The 23,356-nt window shown below is 48.4% G+C and overlaps 1 protein-coding gene across 1 annotated transcript in view; it reads left to right on the top strand.

Moving 5' to 3' along the window:
* The first annotated feature begins 12,670 nt into the window (after positions 1-12,670).
* ZNF423 (zinc finger protein 423) overlaps positions 12,671-23,356 on the top strand; it is a 272,189-nt gene continuing 261,503 nt past the window's right edge. Inside the window, exon 1 of the mRNA XM_042781727.1 lies at positions 12,671-12,869. Within this exon, the coding sequence (XP_042637661.1) occupies positions 12,773-12,869 (97 nt within the window). The 5' untranslated portion in view covers positions 12,671-12,772. The remainder of the gene's footprint in view (positions 12,870-23,356) is intronic.

Raw genomic sequence — 23,356 nt, 5'->3', positions numbered from 1 at the left:
TCTTCCAGATGGTTTGTTCATTCATTCATTCAACGAATATTCATTGAGTACCTGCTGTGTGCCAGGCCTCTGTGTTTGTCTTTGACCCTAGTCACACTCCCTTAGGCTGGCCACTGGTTCTGTCTTTGGGGGTACAGACCTCTCCTCTTCCGCCTGTTCTTCTCCGTATAGGCTCTTCTTTCCTCGGTGGCCACAAGGTGGTGGTTTGCACCCCAACACCCTTGCTTTGAGTTCTGCTCTGGGACTGGAGTCGTTAGGAGCGCCAGGCCATGGCACCGGCCCCAATTAGCTGGATTTATCTAACACCCCGGGCTGCCGACCCTGCCCTCCACCTCCACCTCCTCCTTCCAGCTGTCAGAGATGGAACATGACAGCAAGGGGAGGGCGGAATGGCCACAGCCTCAGGAGGTCACGAGGAGGGAGCAGTGCACAATTTTCATGGTTCCAGGGTGGCTTTGTCCGACTGTTCTTCATTACTGCACGCGGCGAGACCAGTTTTATTAAGACTGTAAGGCTTGAAGGAAGGACACCGATAACTACTTGCTGGAAAAAAAAATAACATTTTTTTTTCTTTTTCTGGGAGGGGATGTTTATGATTGCTTTTCCTGCCCCCTCTCTGCTGCTCCTCCCTCCCTCCGTTTCCCCCTCCTGACGTCTTTCCTTTCTGCTCCTTCCTTATCCATCAGAGTTGGGAGCCAGCTCCAAGTGTGCTAGGGATGGGGAACTTTGATCTCTGTGTCTCTGTGGGTTGACTCTGCACTTAGCCCTGTGGAGGTAAAGCTTTGTATCCATCCAGCAGTATTTAGGGGACACCTGTGCAGAGCAAAAAGGTCTCTGCGTGATGCAAATGGTTTGTGCTCGACTATTAACCAAAGTTTGGTGGTTTGAACCCACCTGGCAGGCTGCAGAAGAAAGGCCTGGTGATCTGCCTCAGTAAAGATGACAACCGTGAAAACCCTGTGGAGTGTTTCTAGTCTATAACACATGAGTCATGAGTCAGAACTGATGCGACGGCAGTGGGTTTGGTCTTTGGTTGGTGTGCACAGCAATGTGTGGTGCTAGAAAGCCCACTTACCCGGGGCAGGGAACTGGGCTTTGTTCTTTGGTGGATCTGCAGCACCTAAAACAGTGGCCAGCGTATTGTAGGTGCTCTTAGATATTTGGTGAGTGACTGGTGATGTGGCGTATTTGGTTCTGTTACGACTCTAGCCTTTGAGGGGCTCAGAGCTGAGGTCACCTGGGGGCAGCCTCTAAGGGAGCTTTTGCAACCTGAGCAAATATGGTATACTCCTCATTTTCTGGGAAAGGAAACTGAGGCTCAGAAGGGTAGGTGAGGCGCCCAAAGTCACAAAGGAATGTACTGACTCTCCAAAGGGGGGACACTTTCATTTCTGCCCAGCAACCAGCAGCACCCTGGGCTGGAGGGGGCCTGATGGCTCTTGCTGGGCCTGCCCCATGGCAGGGGCCTTTAATGGGTATTTCCCAAGCAGCATCTAGCCCTCCGAGGAGTATTGTTTGGCCCATGCTGTGTTTCTGAAAACTTGAAGTCAACATTTAAAAACCCAGATTATGCATAGAAAGGTGGATTTCCTCCTTTAAAAGGAGGTGACCACTAGAGGATTTGAGCAGGGACCTCCCCCCGTGGGGTGGGTGCATGCCCCCTGTGTTCACTCTGCCACCTGCCCAACCCATTCTGTTCATTTGTATAACCTGGGGCAGTGGAGTTGTGCGAGCTCTGGTCCACACATCATCTGAGTGACAGACTGGGCTGTTTCACCCATCTGAACCTCGGTTTGTCCTCTGTAAATAGGTCTATGGTCACATGCCCTTTACTGGGCCATGGGTCACAGAGGTGTGAATGAATGAGGTGTGGTATGAGAGAACTTATTGCTGCTGTGTTGCTAATTGTTTTGGTCTCAAGTGAAAGAATTCCCGACAACTGAAGAGAGATTCTCTGGGTAGGCCTAGTCATTTCCATAGCTCACTGTGGGCCTGTGAAGGGGCGGGGGCCACCCTGAACCCGTCCTGCGTCTCCAGCCTGGATGCAGTATTCCAGGGAGGCTTGTGTGATGCAGCCAAGGTCAGGTTCAGCATCTCTGACTGACCATGGCTTAAAATTCCATCCATAGAACCACCAGGACTAATGACACTGATGGGGGGAGGGGGGGCAGACAGGCATCTGGAGGTTGCTTCCTTATTTAAGAAGCGAAACTTGGACAGCCAATTATGTGTTAAAATATTTGCCTACAGCTCTGCTGCCAAAAGGATCCTTTAGGCTGAGTGTTCAGTGTTACACTGCTGCCATGCACTGCACGTATTTTACACTCAAAGAAGGGCTGCCTTGTAGAATTTGGGGCCAGTGACGGATGGCACAGCAGAACGCTTGATTGGGGTTGGCAGGCTCCTTGCTCAGCCTCAGGACCTCTTGTCTTTCCCACCCCAGTAGCTGACTCTTTTCTTGTCCCACCAGCTCAGAAGAAAGTTCACAGAGACCCTTCCTTCTCTATGGAAAGGGCCCAGCAAATGCGAGGTTGAGGCTGAACCGAGAGTTTGACGTAGCACCCTGGTTCAGAAAGTGCTTCTTCCCAGTCGCGTCCTGAGGGATGGACCACTAGTGAAACCATTTGTAGGAAACATTCGGCTGTTAGGAAGGAGTGTACATTTTCTATTGACAAAAATGTTGCTCCAGGGTAAATGCTTTGGAAATAGTAGCTACCTCCTGGACTTTGTTCTGTCGGAAGGCCCCCAGACATGCACAGGGTTGAGCAAAGGAAAAGTGAGCTTGTGGATTGTAGAGTGAGCATCATCATCTTGTTTCCCCAGGCCTTGGTACAGGACCTGCCCTGACAGATGCAAGGTCGGAGGTTACATGTGTCATGGAGGAGGTTGTGAGGGTTGTAACTTACTCAGGGTCACCTGGTATAGAGGGCAATGCAGGGCTCGAGCCCAGGGTTTTCCTCTCCTGGTCCAGTGGAGTTTTTTTTTTTTTTAAATGCTTTTCAAGGGGGCATGTCCCCTTCCATTCTTCATCTTTCTCCATCCTCAGGAGTATATGAGACCTCTTACCAGAGCATCCCTGGTGGGCAGGCTATTTCCAACTCTTGTCTGTGTCTTGATGCTGCCCCTGTAATAAGATAGTAGCTACTGTTCTGTAAAGTTTTATTATGGGCCAGGTATCAGGCTTTGTCCATATTGCTTCATTAAAATCATCTAACTTGATCACATGAGGCTCAGAGACAGTTAATGACTTGGCCAAGGTCTTCCACCTACTAAGTGGTGGAATGTGGGCTTGAACCCAGACAGGCTGACTCCAAAGTCTGAGATCCTTTTCTGTTCTTCCTGTTACCCAGACAGCCCCTGGGATGTGAATCCAGCTGTCTGCTGCTTGTGTGCCATTACTTAATAAGCAAGCAAACAAACAAACGAAAACCCAGTTGCCATGGAGTCGACTCTGACTCACGGTGACCCCACGTGTGTCAGAGTAGAACTATGCTCCACGGAATGTTCAGTGGCCGATTTTTTTCAGAAGTTGGTTTCCAGGCCTTTCTTCTGAGGCTCTTGTGGTTGTGTTTGGGCTGCCAGCCTTTGGTTTGCAGTTGAGTGTTTAAGTACATGTATGAACCACCCAGGGACTCCTAAGTACTTAATAATTGTCTTTATTTCAACAAGTTGGTTCCTTTGGCCCCACTGGATTGCTCTACACTGGTATCCCTGATGCTTCCTGTACCACTGGGTTCCTTGGTCGAGATCTAGACTCACTGTCTGGGGCTGTGATTTCTGTGGAGGTAGATGATCCAGGTCTCCTGTCCTAGTCCAATTATGAAGAGAAATGAGAAGCCAGGATTCTCTAGCTCTCCCGGGCTGTCTCTTGGTTTCACTCGGCACTGTTTCTGTCTCTCCTCTCCATTGGTCACCCCTCCTTGGCACCCTTCCCTCTCCCCTCTCCCCACGTTCTCCTCTTCCTGCCTGCTCCAGTACCTTGCCTTCTCTTGGCCCCTTGAACTTCCAAGGCTTCTGCCCTTCCTTATGCTTACGCGGTGCGTAGCTGTGTGCACAAAATTCTCCCATCAAGGGCCACACATTCTTGTGAGAACCACCCAGAAACTTTTTGGTTAGTAGCTGAGCGCTTAACTGTCTGTGCCACCCAGGGAGGAGAGGACAGTATTTCTCATGATTGAGTTCCTTACTTACCTGTGAGGAATCCAAGGCTCAGACAGGAGAAGTGGCTTGTTTACAGTCACTTGTGGGGCAGGGCAGGGGGCTGAGCTGAGACTGGACCCTACAGGCACTTAACGTCTACACCACTTCTTTGGCATTCATTTATTCATTTGCCTACCTCATATCTTTGCTGTATCAGGCTTTGTGTGGGCTTCGAGGCTGCCAGGGTGAATGGGGTGGAGAGTACCGCATTAATGGGTGCTATGCCTGGCACAGAGTGCTGTTGTTGGTTGGTGCCATTGAGTCGGTTTCAACTCAGAGTGACCTTGCACTCAACAGAATGAAACACTGCCCTGTCCTCAAATCATTGCCATGCCGAGCCCACTGTTGCAGCTGCTATATCAGTCCATTGCTTTGAGGGTCTTCCCCTTTTTGCTGACCTTCAGCTTTACCAAGCATAATGTTCTTCTCCAGGGACTGGTCCCTTCTGACCGCATGACTAAAGTGTGTGAGGTGAAGTCTCGCCATGCATGTTTCTAAGGAGGGTTCTGGCTATACTTCTCCAAAACAGATTTCTTTTTCTTTCTAGTTATTACTCTTAGTTTTATTCTTCTGGCATTCTACTGTATATTCAATGTTCTTTGCCAACACCACAATTCAAAGGCATCGATTCTTCATTCTTCTTTATTCATTGTCCAGCTTTCATATGCATATGAGGTGATTGAAAATACCATGGCTTGGGTCAAGTGCACCTTAGTCTTCAAAGTGACATGTTTGCTTTTCAACACTTTAAAGAGGTCCTTTGCAGCAGATTTGCCCAATGCAAATATATCATGGATTTCTTGACTGCTGTTTCCATGGGTGTTGATTGTAGATCCAAGTAAAATGAAATTCTTGACACCTTCAGTCTTTTCTCCATTTATCATGATGTTACTTATTGATCTAGTTGTGAGGATTTTTATTTCCTTTGTGTTGAGATATAATCCATACTAGAGATGGTAGTCTTTGGTCTTCATTAGTGAGCACTTCAAGTCATCTTCACTTTCAGTAAGCAAGGTTGTTAAGGAGTCTTCCTGGCACACAGTAGACACTCAGTAAATATTTGTGGAGTGAATGAAGGAAAGGGGAGGGATGTGAATGATTCCTGGCATGGGTGGATCCCTCCCTTCTCAAACCCTGCCCAGGCTTCTTCCTTCTCTAGTGATGGAGGTTGCTTCTGGCCCTCTGCCTTCACTGTGTGGTGGACTCAGCCCCTGGGCCCCAGAGGCAGCACCTCTGATGGTTCCTGGTAGGTTCCGGGGTTCCTTGCTGGCCAGGAGATTCCCATGGTACCCCCAGAAAGGAGAAGAGGCTGCCTTCTCAGTGAGATTGTCTCTGACACTTGTGCTGGGTGGGCACCTGGGGCTGGGGACTGGGCTGAGAGGGAGGTGACACTCACCGGCTGTCCTCTGGCTGAGCTTCTCTCAGCTGGCCCTTGGGAGGGGGTGAGGCCCCAACAGCCTGACTCATGAGCTCACGAAGCCTTGCTGAGAAGTAGGAGATGTCCTGTTCCCAGACTTGGTAGCCCAGGGCAGCCTGGCCCCCTGGGTCTCTCCCCTTTCCCTTTTTCCTGGCAGTGGACTCAGCCAGCTGTTTCTGCTCAGCCCCGTCACAGGCATTTCCTCTTTGCCTTTCCAGGTAGTGGTTGAGAGTAGGTATCTGGAGTCAGTGACCTGGGTTTGAATTCAGGCTCTGACTTTCTGTGCGTGTGGTCCTGCATCTCTTTGAGCCTTGGTTTCCCCACCTGCAAAGTGGGGATATCAGTGGTTTTACTGCACAGGGTTATCATGATGACAGAAATTGGATGATGTAAGTAAGTAAATGGTACCAACAAGTACTTAAATGGTGGTTAGCATCACCTCAGGATGTAGGGGAGGTGGGCCACCTCCCTCCATTTCTGACAAGGTCTCTGCTGCCCCTCCCTCAAGGATGTGGGGCCATTTGTCTTCCCAAGTGTCCCTTACCACACACCCCCTTCTGCAGGGTCCTACCATCACGTTATGTTATAGCAGTGGTTCGGTGGGGCTGGTTATAGGCCTGGGGTGGGAAAATTCCCTACTTTCTAGTGAAAAGTGATGAAGGCTGAAAGTTTTGTTGAAAGTTGCCTCTTTGCTCATAGAAAGCTTCCCCCAGCCCATATCTTGGGCTCAGGATTCTGTGGTACAGTGGGTATGGCGTAGTTGGATGTACTGATGTAGATGTTCCCTCAACCTCCTAGTTTTGGAAAGAAACTGGTAGGACAGAGTGGCCCCATCATGTTAAGTTGAACTATTTGAAATTGCCAATATTAGACTTTTTGTCTTGCAAAAAACAGCAACTTCATATGATTCAACTTAATACTTATCACCAGACAATAAACAACACTGTACAGTCCCCCCACAGTGAGGATATTCAGAGACCTGATTCTTTGAAACCAGTTCATTCATTCATTCATTCATTCATTCCGCATTTACTGGGCCCTTACTGTGTTTGTCTGTGTCAGGATTGGGGAGATAGTACTGAGCAAAAACAAACCCAGTCCTCATGAAGCTTGCAGTTTGGTGGGGGGATTTTTAGTTATTACTGTGTATCAACCCATCACGAACCTTAATGGCATGAAGCCACAAGTGGTTATCATTTTTCACAGTTCTGTGGGTTCCACTGGGCTCAGATGGCACTTTCACTTGAGGTGTCTCATTCAGCTGCTGATTGGGGCTGCTGTCATCTGAAGGCTCAGCTGGGATGGACGTCCAGGATGGCTCACTCTCATGGCTGGCAGTTGGTGCTGGTGGCTGGCAGCTCAGCTGGGGCAGCTGACTTGGGCGCCCATAGGCGGTTTTTCCATGCAGCTCGGGTTTCTCACAGTGTGGTAGCTGGGTTCCAAGGGAGAGGGACCCAGGAGACAAGGGGACCCAGACAGAAGCTGCAGGCCTTCTTCTGACCCAGCCTCAGTGGTCTCAGCACAGCATTCCCACAGCATTCTATTGATCAAGTGAGTCATTATAGTCAGCCAGCTCAGAGGGGCACTGTAGCAGGAAATTAGACATCATTACAGATTGAATTATGTCCCTTCATAAAGATGTGTTGAAGTCCTAACCCCTGCTCTGACCTTGTTTGGAAATAGGGTCTATGAAGATGTTAGCAGTTAGATTAATATGAGGTTATACTGGAGGAGGTGGGTTCTAGTCCTGTATGATTGGGATGCTTATAGAAGAGAAGACACATAGACTAGGAGGCAGAGAGGAAGGCTGCTGTGTGACGCTACAGCTGCAGCCAGGGAACACCTGGAGCTGCCAGGAGCTGGGAGAGAGGCGTGAGCACTTTCTCTCTTAGAACCTCAGAGAGAATCAACACAGCTGACACCCTGATCTCGGACTTCCAGTCTCCAGACTGAGAGACAGTAGATTTCTGTTCTTACAAGCTGCCTGAGCTGTTACTTTGTTACAGCAGCTCTAGGAAACTTAAGACAGACTCCTGTTCTTGATGGGAGCAGGGGGTGCAGGGAGTCACTACAGAAGAGCAGTTGGGAGGGGAGATAGTGTTGTGACTGTCTTTGCAAATAGAGTAAACAGATAAATCAACAACAGTATGGTTACACATTGCGCCAGTGCTGTGAAGGCAAAGGGGGGAAGGGTTTTATGGAGAAAGAATAATGGGGACCTGAGGGCATTGGTGTTGGTTCAGTGGCAGAATTCTCTCCCCCATGTGGGAAACCCAGGTTCGATTCCTGCCCAGTGTCCCTCATGAGCAGACACCACCTGTTTGTCAGCGGAAGCTTGTGTGTTGTTACGATGCCAACAGGTTTCAGTTGAGCTTCCAGACGAGACCAGACTAGGAAGAAAGGCCTGGCAAGATTGATCCCGTCTGCAGCTGATCATGGGGACGGTGTAGGACTGGGAATTGTTTGGTTCTGTTGTGCGTAGGGTTGCCAAGAGTTGAAGGCCAGCTCAACAGCAGCTAATGACACCACCAGCAACAGAGTGGATTGGTGTTGAGGTGTGTGGGTGAGGCCTACGGGTGAGCCCTGTTGGTGTGTGAAGAGTTAAGGATGTGTGAAATTCTTGGCAAACAAATTGGGCAGTTCAAGGAACTGAAAGAAGGCCTATGTGGCTGGAGACCTTGCTGGACCTTGTAGACCATGGCGAGGACCCTACAGATGACTTTGAAGTAGGTTACAAGTTCCTTGGCACATGTATGTTTTTTCTCATGTAGTCTCTGCTCTGGGGAGACTGGGGAACATAGGGGTCAAGGATCACACTTGAAGTTTAGGAGCTCTGGTAGCATAGTGCCTAAGGCACTTGACTGCTCACCAGAAGGCTGGCGGTTCAAACCCACCAGCCACTCCTCGGAAGGAAGGTTGGGCAATCCTACTTCTGTAGTGATACTGCCTCGGAAACCCAAGGAGGGGTCGCTATGAGTCGGGGCTGACTCGACGGCAAAACAACAGCAACAACAACAACAGTGCTTGACACCTGGCCTGGACATTTCTCTGTGTGCTCTTGCTTAAGCTTTGTCACCTCATAGTCCCATTTTCTCACCTGGAGAATAAGGGTATGACAGGCTGCCTTGTTGGCTGTGGGAGATAATGTGTGTGAGGTGCTGGGAAGGTGCCTGACAAACAGCAGAGGCTCAGTAACTGTGCAAAGTTCTCTTAGTAAATGGCTGGGTACAGATGGAGGTGTGGGATTGGAGAAAACCTTGCTGTGAGGTGTCCAGGGTGGAGTGTGAGGCTGGAATGTGGGGAGCTTTATTGCCTAGACGGAGTGGCCAGTCCACTTTCCTGTCCCATGCATGTGGCCATAAGGGAGAGGGCCCTGATTTGAAACAGTTTAACATGGGTCTTCCCTGGGCGAGATGGCTTCAGGCTGTTCCAGACAGCCCCCAGGAAGACTGGGCTGGGATTGGAGGGAAAGGAGCCAACCCACCCCATTTTGGGAAGTCCTTCCGAGCCCCTGGGGGTCTCAGCAGAAGAAATGGGTTGACTGCCTTCTCAGCTGCCATCTTCGCTTCATAGGCCCCAGTGGGTCAACTGCAGTTCAGGCCCAGGCCACACACTAGCTGCCTGATAGTCCCCATGCTGGAAACACAAGGGAGCACTGGAGTGGGGACTTGGATGGGGCTAGGTACGTGGTATCTCTGGGCTCTGCCTCCTCACAACTCATTCAGGCTACTTTCAGCATCCGGGTAGGGACACACAGGGACCTCGGGCTGGACATGGTGGGACTTGGGAAGGGAGGGTCATCCCTGACTAGCTGGAGCTAGGTCAGAGGAGTAGAGAAGGCTCATCCAGGGGCTCATGAGCAATTGCTCAGGGTGATCCCTGGAAAGAGGAGGCCTCACAGAGCACCCTAGAGAGGAATGGCACTCTTCAGAGCTCCTGTCTCCTGGGCCTGAGGGCTTGGGGGAAGGGCATGCTGCATAACACTGGACCAATAAACCAGTTGCCGTAGAGTTCATTCCGACGCATGGTGACCTGCGTATGTCAGAATAGGACTGTGTTCCATGGAGTTGTCAGTGGCTGGGTTTTTGGATGTAGATTGCCAGGTCTTTCAAGTGAGGTGCTCCCGGGTGGACTCAAACCTCCAACCTCTAGTAGTCGAACGTGTTAACTGTTCAAACCCTCAGGGATCTAGCACCAGAACATGTAGGTTCAATTCCTTGCATGTTTGGGGGTGAGCCCTTAGAGCCTCAGTATTCTCAGCTGCAAATGGGAAAATAATGCCGTTCCTTCCTCTTGTGAGGTTCAAACACTGCTGGGCATGAAAGTGCCTGCAAAGAGTCAAGTCCAGCCCAGGATGAGGTTCCTGTCTGTGAGATCATGATTCTGTTGAAGCAGCCGAATGCACTTGGAGACTAGGTCTGTGGGGAGGCCCTGCTCCTCCAGACATCTTCACCTTCCTGAGGGCCCCCCTAAAAAAAACAACCACCAAAACCTCACTGCTTTTGAGTGGATTCTGACTCATAGCGACCCCCATTGGGTTTCCGAGGCTGTAAATCTTTGCAGGAGTAGATTGCCCCATCTTTCTTCCATGGACTGGCTGGTGGGTTTGAACCACCAAACGGGCGCAAATGTTAAGGTTGGGGACTCTTCCTGCCCGGAGCTTGTGGTCTCTGCCCCTTTGCTCCCTCTCCTCTCCCTTTGCTTTCTGCGCAGCCACCCTGCCTCCCCATTAGTTGACAGCGGCAGGGGAGGTGACAGTTCCTTAAAACAGATTTATGCTCTTGGATGACTTTATAGGTTTTTGCCTTATAAAAACCCAAGGGTTGACATTCTGATTTATCTACTCCCAAGTCGACAGGATGTACCAGATTTAAAGAGATCAAATGCATTGTAATGTTTGTGGTTCCAGTTGTGGATTAGATGAGCTATCGTAGGAAGTGCTGCCAAGTAAATACGGTTAAAAAAAAAAAAAAATACAGGGGGATAATTTAAATACGTCTATTAAATTGTGTGTTAAGTAAAGTAGTGTGAGCATGGTGCTGAATATAACTTACAATCTAGAGAGTCCATGGGGTAGATAAAGCCAGAATTATGGCCCCCTTTTTCCTCTTCCAGAACATTTTTTTATTAAGGGAAGAGACTGTAAACTAGGAATTTCAGAGACGGGTGCTTGACTGTGTAACCATGGTTGTGTGATGAAGTACAATATTGAAGGTTCCGAATGGTATTTCTCATCGCTTTCTATTTCTTACCATTGCAGCCATAGCAGATCCAATTTCTTGAGATAAATATGCTGCCTGGCTTTTAATGGGGTTTCTGTGTTGCTGGGAGTTGGTGTGTTCTGATAATAAAAGAACCTAAAAATTGTACATCCCTTAATTGGTAAGAAGAGAGATGTTTTGATGGGCCACAAATGGAAACATTGATTTGTGCTGCCTCCGTGCCGTTCTGCGTGGCGTGACGTGCCGCGTTCTCTGCCATGGAAGGCAGCAGCTGGCTTTCCGATGAGCTGGTTTGCGCTCCCAGGTTCTTGAAGTCGGGTGCTTGGAAGTGCATGTTCTGAGTGGCAGGGAGAAATAGAGCCCTTACAACATTATCTCTTTCTAAATTGAAATATTTATAGGACAGTGGTTTCCACCTTGAATGAAATACATTCTTAGTTTCATTTCTCTCTTTTCTTGCTTTGGTGACCAACCCCCTGGGGGCTTAAAGGTTGTGTATTGAAGCCTTTTTTCTAACTGCACTGTTCTGTGCTTACATGTTCATGCACATATGCATACCCACATGCACACACATGCTTTTGCATATGCATGTATGCTTGCATAAGTATCTTTGTAGGTCATAGAGATCTCTTTCTTTGATTTAAATACTGATACTAGTTTCTGGGCTGGTAGATTCGTTTTGCCAGGACAGACAATGGGAATACACAGTGTGCACCTTGATTTTCCATCCAGGGGTCTCTGTATTTCAACGGGCAAGTTTAATGCCCTGACATTCATTAGGATGCTGGATATTTACCTTGCTTTTTCTTTTTGCACTTTGTTTACAAATTCTTCATATGTCCTGTGAATTTCTAAGGTAAGGCTGTCCCCCATTTCCTGTACATGTGCAGGAAAGCATGCGTGGCAAGGCGTCAGGTGCTTAACCTGCAGGCTGTTGGGTATGTTGTTCTCCCTAGCTGGATGCCAGGTGCCTTACCTGTGAAATGGGAATAACAACGCTGTCCCTCTCTGGGTCAGGGGCTACACCACCCGCTCTCTTGAGCTCCTTTTAACTTTTGGATTTGCAAGACTGTGAAATGGGGCCACGCATATGTGTGTGGTTGTAGTTTTGAGAAAGTGTAGAATGCTCCACAGATACAAGGCATCATTGTCATGATCATGAACAGTGCCGAGCACAGAGCAGATCTTGTAAAGAAGTTGGTTGCGTGATCCCGAGGCCTGTTCTCAATCTCTAGGCTGATACCAGGTCCCGAGTAAGGGCTTAGAGGCTTTTTAAGCTCATGATTTGACAATCTGTGGTCCTTCAAACACCTGTACTTCCTTTATTTCAGAATCAGGACCACTTTGCAAGGCATCAGGCTGACATGACCACATTGGAAGGCTTGTGCAAAAGATGAACTTGGCTCAGAGAGCTCCCAGCTCTAAATTGCAGGGCTTTGGGGAAAGCCAGAAGTTTAGGTGTGTTTGGAGCAGGGGGACAGCTGATGGAGGCCTGGGAGATGGGTGGAACAGAACTGGGTTTTTAGGAGACGAAATGCTAAGGCAGTTTCACCTCCCTGATGAGTCATGACCCCCAGCATCCGTGCACACAGGGAAGATGACAGGAAATCCTACTAGAAGGTTTGTGCCAAGAATTAAAGAATCTAAGTGAGAATTATGGCTCCACATGCCACAAAAAAACATATATTAATATACCGAGAGGTGTCAGGAATAATGAACCCCGGGAGGTGGAGTAATTAAATGTATCTTAATAAATGCTGGACCATTCTTTTAAAAGCCTTTCCCAAGCCCCTGTCAGCTGACATGGACTGTATTCTTCCTGTTGGCAGGAGGCCTAGAAGGAGAGCCGGAGTGTGATCGGAAGACCAGCCGTGCGCTGGAAGACAGGAACAGCGTGACAAGTCAAGAGGAGCGAAATGAGGACGATGAAGACATGGAGGATGAGTCAATTTACACCTGCGATCACTGTCAGCAGGACTTCGAGTCTCTGGCAGACCTGACGGACCACCGGGCCCACCGCTGTCCTGGAGGTAATGCTAAATAGCACCGGGATTCTGACAGGTGGTTACACGGATAATTGGACATAGCAACAGCTTGAAGCCTCAAGTGAGATTAAAGAATTAATAATGTAATTTTACAGTTAATGTCATTTTATTGTGGTGTCTTGGGTACCCTGCATCCGCTTCTTAAATAAAATTAAAAATAAACGCAACAGCTTTCCTACAGACAGGAATTGGATGGAGGCCCCCTTGGCGTGCTCTGCCCCCAGAGCTCACTCCTTAGGATGTGGGCTGGAGGTGGGTGAGCTTGCACCCTGCATTTCTGGAAGGCTTTTTGGAAATACAGCAATTAAGAGGTTGTTAATGCAACATTAAACAGCTTAAGTGTGGTGAGCTGCGTGAAGGAGTGAGCTTTGAGGCAGGGCTTGTGCTGGGACCCGGAGAATTTCAGAGGCCCAAGGAGAGGCCGTGCAGAAAGGGACCCAGTTCTATCTCGATGGTTGGTCCCCTGTTTCGAGACCTAGTTTTCATTTACTGGGTGCCTCTGAGAAGATATACAAGGCCATAGTTTCAGCAGGAGTAAATTATGATGTCGTGAGTTGTGTGTGTGTCTTTCTGGGGACACATGAGGGGAGGAGAGGATAGCATACATATTCCCAAGAGAGTGGCAGCCATACTCTAGGGCGTCTTTCACTTGGCTAGGCAGAAGGGCTGACACATTTCTGGGCTCTTGAGATTTATGGAGCAGGCAGTCTGGAGCTTCTGTGTTCCTTACACAGGCAACTGGAGGCATCTCTCTCCATCCTGGTACAGATGAAATTCTTTGCATACTCGTTTGTGGGGAGAGGGCCTGAAATCTCAGACCAGCATGCCAAAGGAGACCTGTCACCTATCATAGTTAGTTCCTGTTTGGGAGGTAAATGTGCTGATAAGGAAGTAAATTGGGAGTCAGAGCTCTTGCTTCTGCTGCCTGTCATGTCTCTTGGAAGTTTGAAAGCCAAGTGTTTGGGGGAACTGCTATGATTTTCCCTCTAGTGATGTCTGTGCCTGCACAGCCCTGGCTGGACTATGTCGTGTCTCAACCTCTGGTGGGGTGAGGGGCCACATATCAAAAACAACACACCCTAGAAGACTCTTAACAGTTTGGAACTGTTTGAGGCTCAGTAATCCAAACCCCAATCATTTGGAATTTGTGATGTTTCATCCAGAGGCAAAGGCGATGGTTAATTTATAATTCCAGGATGAGAATTGGAAGGGACCTGTGAGGCCAGCTTCTCCAGTACCCCATTCTGCAGAGGGAAGTTCAAGGCTTCAAGAGGTAAACGTGATTGATTGAGCAAGGCCACATGTTACTTGGTGGCTGAGCCAGGACCCTGGGCTGTTGATTCTTATCTCATTTGAGAAAAGAATGTTGTGTTGTTTTGTTATGTGCCGTCGAGTTGGACCCAACTTATAGCGACCCCTCCTTGGGTTTCTGAGGCAGTATCGCTACGGAAGTAGATTGCCCCATCTTCCTTCCGAGGAGTGGCTGGTGGGTTTGAACCGCCAGCCTTCTGGTTAGCAGTCAAATGCCTTAGGTACTATGCTGCCAGAGCTCCTGAGAAAAGAATAGCTGGGGCGTTTCTTGATTTAGCCAAGAATTGAGGTGGAATCTTAGGTATAAAAGAAAACAAATAATGTCATGAACTTTAAAAATAATTAATTAGTTACTTTTGTCATAAAGGAGCTCTGGTAGCACAGTGCCTAAGGCATTTGACTGCTAGCCAGAAGGTTGGAGATTCAGACCCACCAGCTGCTCTGCAGAAGGAAGATGGGACAATCTACTTCTATAAAGATTTACTACCTCGGAAAGCCAAAGGGGGTAACTATGAGTCAGAATTGACTCAGTGGCAGTGGGTTTGGTTTTTGTCATTAAAAACCATTCTCTTTATTTTCTAAATGTTTACCTTTGGGTATTTTTTAAGAATATCCCATTTTTGCCTGTTCATTACAGCAGGGCCCCCCAGGACCTCTGCTAAGCAATACCTTGTTGAGTATCTGCAGCTGTTGACCAGAAACCATACTCTGTCATAACTCAGGCTGCCCTTTCCCTCGAATCTTCAGAATCAGGGAGATTTGCATGTCTCTTAAATGCCCTTTTGAGAAAGGTGACAGAAGTCAGTGTTTCTAGGTGGAAAAGGAACATCGTGAGGCTTTGGGGCCAGAGGCCGTGGTCTGTGCCAGAAATAAGAAATGGTAGCTAGTTGTGCTTTGGTCTTGGGGAGGACTGTCTTCTCAATGGCAGCCTCTTCTTTAGTCAGCCTCAGAGCTGAAATCCAGGGCAGCCCGTTTGCTGAGTTCCTGGCTGTGCTGATCGATGCTGGTGCTGTCCACCAATACTGCTGCCCGACTCCTAACATGACCTCACTAATGACCTCCATGGGGACACAAGAGCCAGGAATATCCCCAAACCCTCAAATATTGGAAGGGAGTCAGAAATTCCTTGAAAGAGTATGGAACAACCTTGCCTAATAGCATCCCTGAGAAATTCATTACCGCCTGTTAAAGGTGTGACCCAGTCTGGGAGAATTTCCATGACATGGAAGAGACATGTAAGGAGTTACTCTTCCCTTCCCCACCCTCAGGTTCGGAGGATTGTCCAACTAGGGAATAAACCACTGAGAATTGTGTGCTTATTATTCAAAACAGTTCCCTGCCTAGGATACCTCCGTACCCTTGATCTGCAGTGCTTTTCAAGCTAGATTCCTAGAGGGGTCTTTGAGGGGATTGTGTGTGTGTGGGGGGGTATTGGGGCCTGCCAGCCTGAGGGGGTTTGACACCCACTCCAAACAGAAGTGTTGTTGTTATTGTGTGCCCTTGAGTTGTTTCTGATTCCTAGGGACCCCAGGTGACTGAGAAGAACTGCCCTAGTGCTCTCTCAACTGTAATCTTTACAGGCCCAGAGCACCAGACCTCTATCTTGCAGACCTGCTGGGTGGGTTAGAACCATCAACCTTTGGGTTAGTGGCCAAGCACTTAACCATGTGTACCACCAAGGGTCCTTTAGACAGAAGTTATTGTTGTTGTTAGGTACCATCAAGTCGGCTCTGACTCATTGCTACCCCACACAGTGCAGAGTGAAACACTGCCCGGTCCTATGCCATTCTCACAGTCATTGCTGTGCTTGAGCCCATTGTCACTCTGTCTCGCCCAGGGTCTTCCTCTCTTTCGCTGATGCTCTACTTTACCAAGCATGGTGTCCTTCTCCAGGGACTGGCCCCTCCTGATAACATGTCCATAGCACAAGAGACAGAGTCTCACCATCCTTGCTTCCAAGGAGCACTCAGGTTGTACCTCTCCCAAGACAGATTTCTTTGTTTTTCTGGCAGTGCATGGTATATTCAGTATTCCCTCCCAACACCATAACTCAAATGCATCAATTCTTCCTCGTTCTTCCTTAGTCATTGTCCAGCTTTTACATGCATATGAGGCAGTTGAACATACCACGACTTGGGTCAGGTGCACCTTAGTCCTCAAAGTGATATCTTTGCTTTTAAAAAATGGAAGTATGTCCCTTAAAAAGTCTGTGTTATGCATTGGCCTTGAGCATAAGATGTTATTTGAAAATTGGCCTCTACTTTGAAAGTTTGGAACTGATACAGTAACACAAGAACCAGCTCTCCCAGTCCAGGCTCATGGTGCTCACCAGCTGGTCATGTGCTGTTAGTTACAGACACTGTACTGGGGCCTGGGAACCACACAGGTATACATTGCTGCCCTCATGGGGCCTACACTCTGGAGAGAAATGTGGATACGCAACAAAGACCATTGCGGAGAGGGCCAAGGCTGGGCTGAGGCTGGGTATGTTTCTGAAAGAAAAGCAAGTCTGGTTCAGAGGAAGGGTTTGCCTACCTGGCTAGGCCCTCCTGGCTGTTCAGTTTGGGACCTGAGGGCAGCGCCACCTGTTGATCTCAGTGTTTGCTCCTGGAATCATGGACCTTAGTGTGAACATTTGTCTCCTGTAGAGATGGTCACTGCTGGAATGTGGAGGTGGCACATCCCTCCCCAGATAGTTATGGCCTAGGAAGGTCAGCCCTCCCATGAGGTAGCCTGCCCAAGTAGGTCAGCATTTTGGGAGGAGGGCTGTGGTGGGGTGTGGCGGGAGGCGTTCATGTGGGGATGCTCTTGAATGGAGCCTCTGGGTGTGGTAAATGGTTAAGTGCTCAACTATTAGCCAAAAGATTGGGGGTTTGAACATACCCAGAAGGCACCTCAGAGGACAGGTTTGGTGATCAGCTCCCAGGGGGTCCAGCCTTGAAAACCCTGTGGAGCAGTTCTAAACCCTGTGGAGCAGTTCTACTCTGCCCACATGGGGTCTCCATGAGTCAGAAACAACATGATAGCAATTAACAACCACCACCACAATCTTGAATGTGGTTCTTCTTAGAAACACTTTTGCAGACTGTTCTCTGAATTCTTTCCATGTCTGTCTGTAGAGTTGGGGTGGGGGAAATGCCTTGCTCTGTAGCTGTCTGTGAAACTCTGCTAAGATCCTCTGGGGTAGTTAAGGTTGTGTGTTAACTTGGCTGGGCCTGGTTGAGTGGCTGGGCAGCTGGATGTAGTATTCCCCATGATGAGATTGGTAATCAACTCCATGGTGGAATCTACTGTGAGGAGCTGAGTAGCTGCCTTAGGGAGGTGGTCTGCTTCCTGTATATAAGGAGAAGGCTTGCGGTATGGTCTCTAGCTTATGGCACACTTGAACCCTGCATGTAGCTGTGTCGTTGTTCAACAGCCTGCCTTGCTCTGCCAACTTTGGGACCTTTAATGGACTTGAAGTAATGGCCTGCTGTGTGATTTGGTAACATCAGGACTGTGCCTTTTTTTCTTGTCAACCTTGGGCTTGTCAGCCTCAGCAGCCAGCAGCTGTCTGAATGAAGAAAAGCCTCTAGCTTCAATGGGCTGGGAGCAGGAGGCAGAACTGAAGCCCAAGGTTGAGGGGCTTTCACCCAGTCCCTAGAGCCCGGCACTTTGAACTCAGACTTAAAGCCTCCACACTGTAAGAGAATAAACTCCTGTTTGTTCAAGCCATCCTGTTTGTGGTGTATTCTTGTCAGAGTGGCACTAGGGAACCAGAACAAATGTAAAAAATGTACATTGCCTCAAAATGTGCATTGCCTTCCACTTGATATTTCTGCCCCTTTTCTCTGGGTGCTGTGAGCTTCGTTTGACTCCCGTGAACCCAAAGAAGTGCCCCTTGGTGGGAGTTGTCATCTGTGAGGTTTGACAGCTTTTGAGGTGAGGAGTGTGCTCCCTGTGGAGGACAGAGCCTCATTGCAAATGGTGGTGGTGGTATTTATAAGGTAGAATCCCACTGGACCTCTGGGCCTCGCTGCACTGAAGAAAACTTCCTTTCCAGCTGGGAGCCTGAGAAGGCGTCTTCCCCAACTCCCGTCCAAACATGGACTTTAAGAACTCCAAAATCCCCATCAAGTCCTGCTCATATTTCTTTCTCTCATTGTGAACATAGAGAAACCAACCTTAAACCCACAAGGTGTTAAACATTGCATCTTTATGACATAAAATGAAACAAGCACAAATCCAATCCATTCTGTTGATTCTGATGCTCCAACAACTGTTTGATTTTTCTTTGTTTCCCTCCTGCCTCTGTCCACAGGATAACAAATGTTTACACGCTTGGAGTCAGGAGCACAGACCATTTTGTATTCTGTATCCGTCACTTAACATTTTCTGAATGGATTCCTGTGCTACAGCGTGGTCTTCAATTGTTATTTCTTTTGGAACCCTCTGTTTTTTATACAGCCATACTCAAGGGGATAGAACTGTATCCATATACTATAAAAATATTCAATTTAGGCTACTATACCAGTGGTTGATTTCTGCATTGGAGTAAAGGCTTACTCGACGAGTGTGAGAGGCTTGTCCGTTCCTAATGGATGCATCATTTGTGGGCACAAAGTCAGGAATTGGCCAAAGGATTGACGGTGGCTGTCTGAATTGTTGATGCTAGCAAGTCCCCGTTAATTCAGGTCCCACTGACTGGAATAATAGAGGATCAGGGAGTGAGCTGAAGTTTACCTTGATACAATTTGTGAAGTGTTGGCCGAGCAAATTTGGGTTCTGTAAATGGTTGCAGGGGGTGCTTTTCATCATCTTGTAGGAACCAGGAGGACCTCAGCTTCTTTTGAAAACACCTCTGGGAATGGCCTGGGGCACTGCAGAAACAGGTGGAAGAGGTTTGATTTACCCATGTGATCCCAAACCATTTTTTATGTGCTCATTGAAGCAGGCCACCTGTGAACCTATAGTCTGGATTCAGATGGAATGTTTTATGGCTCCTGGTACAAATACTACCTTTTCAGGATACTCTGTGATTTAGACTGACCACTGCTTTGACCCAATTTATGAGCCTGAGTGCTTGGGGACACTTGGGTGCTTGGTCTGCATTGTCGTAATGTTTCAGACCCGGCTTTTTTAGCTACGCTTGTAATGGTGTCAGCAGCAGGCTAACAGCAGGGCTTCCGTGCTGGGCCAGTCCTGGAACACCACGGGTCCTGAGGGCTGGGGCACCTGACCGCTTTGGGACGTCCCTGGCCCCTTTGCTAACGGGACCACCAGCATGGATTGGTTTTTCATTAGAGGGCAAAAAAAGGCAGATGAGATCTCTTTAGATAAACAGCATTTTCTAACTCTGGGCTCCAGGTAATTGCTCTGTGGAATGGATATTGCCTTCAGGACAGTTTGGAGTGTTGTGTTAGTGTCTTCAGCAACCATTTCCTCACCTTCGACTCAGGCCAAGTTTGTTGCTGGGCACAGAGAGGGTAGCCCCAAGTCAGACAAGGTCCCTGCTGTCCTTGAGGCCTCACAGTCTGTTGGCTCTGGCAGATACGTAGGCAGAGTCTTCCTTCTCCATGTTTCAGCATGGCCTGGAATTGTTGTGAGCTGCTGTCACATCGGCTCTCTAGCTCTTGGTAACCTCCATGCACAACAGAACTAAATGCTGCCTGGTCCTGTGTCATCCCTGGGATGGGCTGTAGGTTGGACCATTGGGATCCGCAGGGTTTGCTGGCTGACTTTCCGAAGTTGGTAGCTGAGGCTTTCTTCCTGGTCTGTCTTAGTCTGGAAGCTCTACTGAAACCTCTCCAACATCATAACACACAGCTTCCATTGACATTGGATGTTGGCTGCACCTGAGGTGTGTTGGCTGAGAACTGAACCTGAGTCTCTCACATGGAAGGCAAGCATTCTGCCACCCAACCACCAGTGTGTAGTCCCAACTCACTTCGTGTATTGAGCACTTGCATTTACTGTGTGTCGGGCACCATGGGACACTACCTGGAACTTGACTTCTCATGCAGCTTCCTTGATCTCTGCAACCTCCCTTCTCCCACAGTGCCCATGGCACTCATCAGCTTCCCTAGTTATACTGTGTGTTGTTTTCATTGTTTACAGTCCATCTCCCCACTGCAGTTGAGCTTCATGAAGACAAGAACTGTGTCAGTCTTGGTCCCTATTGTGCTCTAGCCTGTCACTTAGCACATAATGGTGCTCAGTAGGTGCTTGTCGAATGACTGAAAGATCTCATCTAGTCTTCGCCACAATCCCAGCAGGGAGGTACTGCTTTTAACCATTCATCCCCATTTTACACATTGAGCAAATGAGGCTTAGCAGGTGAGAGATCCTACTGAAGGGAACAGAGCTTGTAAGTAAAGGAGCCAAGATTCGAGGCCTGAAACAGCCTGTGTTGCGAGCAGGAACTAGGGATGGTGAGCAATTTCAAAATAACTTTCCCAAACCAAATTCACTGCCAGAAATTAGTTCTGACTTGTAGCAAGCCCAGCTGGGTTTCCAAGGCTGTAAATCTTTACAGAAGCAGACTGCCCCAATGTGGCTGGTGGGTTCGAACCACCAACCTTTTGGTTCGTAGCCTAATGCTTAACCATTACACCACCAGAGCTCTTTAAACTAAACTTCAGACAGGGAAATTTTTTGAATGTCCAACTTAAAAACCCCAGAGAAATAGAGGGAAATTTATTCAAATAACAACAGCTAAATATGTGTTCCCTGTAGATTTTTCTGCCCTCTCCCCGCCTACTGCCCCTTTCTGAGGATTGGGAGCAAAGAGTGGTTCCCAGTCCCTTCTGAAAGGCAGACCCTCCTTTCCTGGCGAAGGCAAAACGCTGCAGTGTAAAAAGCCAGGGGGAAGGTTAATTACACCCTGGTTTGTTCAGCTGTGGCCAGAGTGACCTGTGGACCCTAATTACAGATCTGGGGCTGCGAACGCTGGTGCCTTTGCCAGTCCCCTTTCTTCCTACTGCCTGGCCAGAGCCCACCTTTGTGTGCCGGCTAAGTCCCCTTTCTCGCTCTAGCACTGTGGGTAGGGGCCCTTGCCACCTTATTGGTGTGGGGCTTCCCACACACTGGCTCCGTTTTGGCAATGCAAGGTGGGGCGTGGGCCAGACCCACAGTGATGTGCTGCCAAGTGCACAGGTGCTAGTCGCACATTCCTTCCACCTGTGTGGAGCGCCACAGTGCCTTGGTCTCAGGCGTTGGTGCTCGTGCAAAAGGCCTCAAGGCTTAAGCACAGTTAACCCGTTGCTGTAGAGTTGAGATGATTCCAGCTCAGCGACCCTGGAGGACAGAGTAGAACTGTCCCATGGGGCTTCCAAGGCTGTAAAGCTTTACAGAAGCAGACTGCTACATCTTTCTCCAGTGGAGCAGCTGGTGAGTTTGAACTGTTGACCTTCTGGTTAGCAGCTGTGTGCCTGACCACTGCATCGCCAGGGTTCCTGTTAATACCCCCAAATCAAGAGCTTTTCTGCACCACACAGTATCCAGTTAGAAAACATGGAGCAAGAGATGATCCCATGACATTAACCACAAATGGCTAAAAACCGGGAACAAACCCAATAAGAAGAATGCATATATGGAGAAGAAAAACAGAGAAAGTAAACTACTAGGAGATATAAAGAGACTTTAATATATAAAAAGACAGCCTTTATTCTCAGACAGCAAGATTCCATACATTAATTTCCCCTAACTTAACCTGTTGACTGAATCTTGTAGTTGTTAGACACTGTTGAGTCGAATTTCAGCACCATGTGACAGAGTAGAACTGCCTCACAGGTTTTCTTGGCTGTGATCTTTACAGAAGAAGGTTGCCAGGCCTTTTCTTCCATGGAGCCACTGAACAAACAAACAAACTAACAAAGCTGGGGCCATTGAGTCAGTTGCAACTCATAACAATCCTGTAGCATAGAACTGCTCCACACAGTTTCCAAGGGTGCAAATCTTCACAGAGGCAGACTGCCTCATCTTTCTTCTGCAGAGTGGCTGGTGGGTTTGGAGAGTCATTGGCTGCATGGTGCATTCAAACCACCGACCCTTGTACTACCAGGGCTTCAATGGAATGTCAGACAATAAAGATGACAATAGGATCTATTTAGAAATGGATGAACAGATTCTGAAGGTCATAAGACAAAAAGCAGATATGCAAGGATGTTGTTGTTAAGTGTTGTGTCAGGTTGGTTCTGACTCATAGCAACCCCATGTTCAACAGAACCAAACCCTGACTGGTCCTTCGTCATCCTCACAATCATTGCTGTGCTTGAGCCTGTCATTGCAGCCACTGTGCCAGTCCATCTTGTTGAGGGTCTTCCTCATTTTCACTGACCCTCTGCTTGGTAATGGTGGTGCCCAGTAACTAAGTAAGCCCCAGGGGCAGGTCCAATAACTATTGGGCCAGCCCAGGACCAGTGGAAGGTGGTTTTGTATGCATGGAGTCACCTTGGGGGCTGAGTGCAGTAAGCCAGCCCTGGGACCAGCAGAAGGTGGGTGTTTGTGCATGTGTAGACACGCTGGGGGCAGGCCACGGTAAGCCAGCCCTGGAACCAGCGAAGGTAGCTGTTTGCACCCCAGGGGCAGGCTGGGTAAGCAAGCAGGGCGAAGGAGACCAGGAAATGAGCAGAGCAGTTTGGAACACCTAAGGGAGACAGACTTGTCTGTCACTTTGTTGTACTGTGGTGGCTTGAGTGTTGCTGCGAGGCTGGAGGCTATGCCACCAGTGTTTCAAACACCAGCAGGGTTACCCACGGTAGACAGGTTTCAGTGAAGCTTCCAGACTAAGACAGGTTTGGAAGAAGGAAGAGGCCATCCACTTCTCAAAGAATTGGCCAGTGAAAACTTTATGAATAGCAGTGAAATACTGCCTGATATATTACTGGAAAACTTTATGAATAGCCCTGAAACGTTGTGCACTGTAGTGTTGGAAGATGAGACCCTCAGGTAGGAAGACACTCAAAATACGACTGGAGAAGGGCTGCCTCATCAGAGTAGAACCATCCTTAATGATGTGGACAGAATATAGCTTTTACCTTTGCTGATGTGGCGCATCTCAAGATGAGAAGTAACAGCTGCAAACATCCATTAGTAATCAAAATGGAATGTACGAAGTATGAATCTAGGAAAATTGGAAGTTGTCAAAAATGAAATGGAATGCATAAAGATTGATATCCTAG

The sequence above is a fragment of the Orycteropus afer genome, unplaced genomic scaffold, assembly GCF_000298275.1.
Source record: "Orycteropus afer afer isolate SDZICR_OR568_19922 unplaced genomic scaffold, OryAfe1.0 scaffold00009, whole genome shotgun sequence".
Lineage (NCBI taxonomy): Eukaryota > Metazoa > Chordata > Mammalia > Tubulidentata > Orycteropodidae > Orycteropus > Orycteropus afer.
This window is presented reverse-complemented; position numbering and strand designations above follow the sequence as displayed.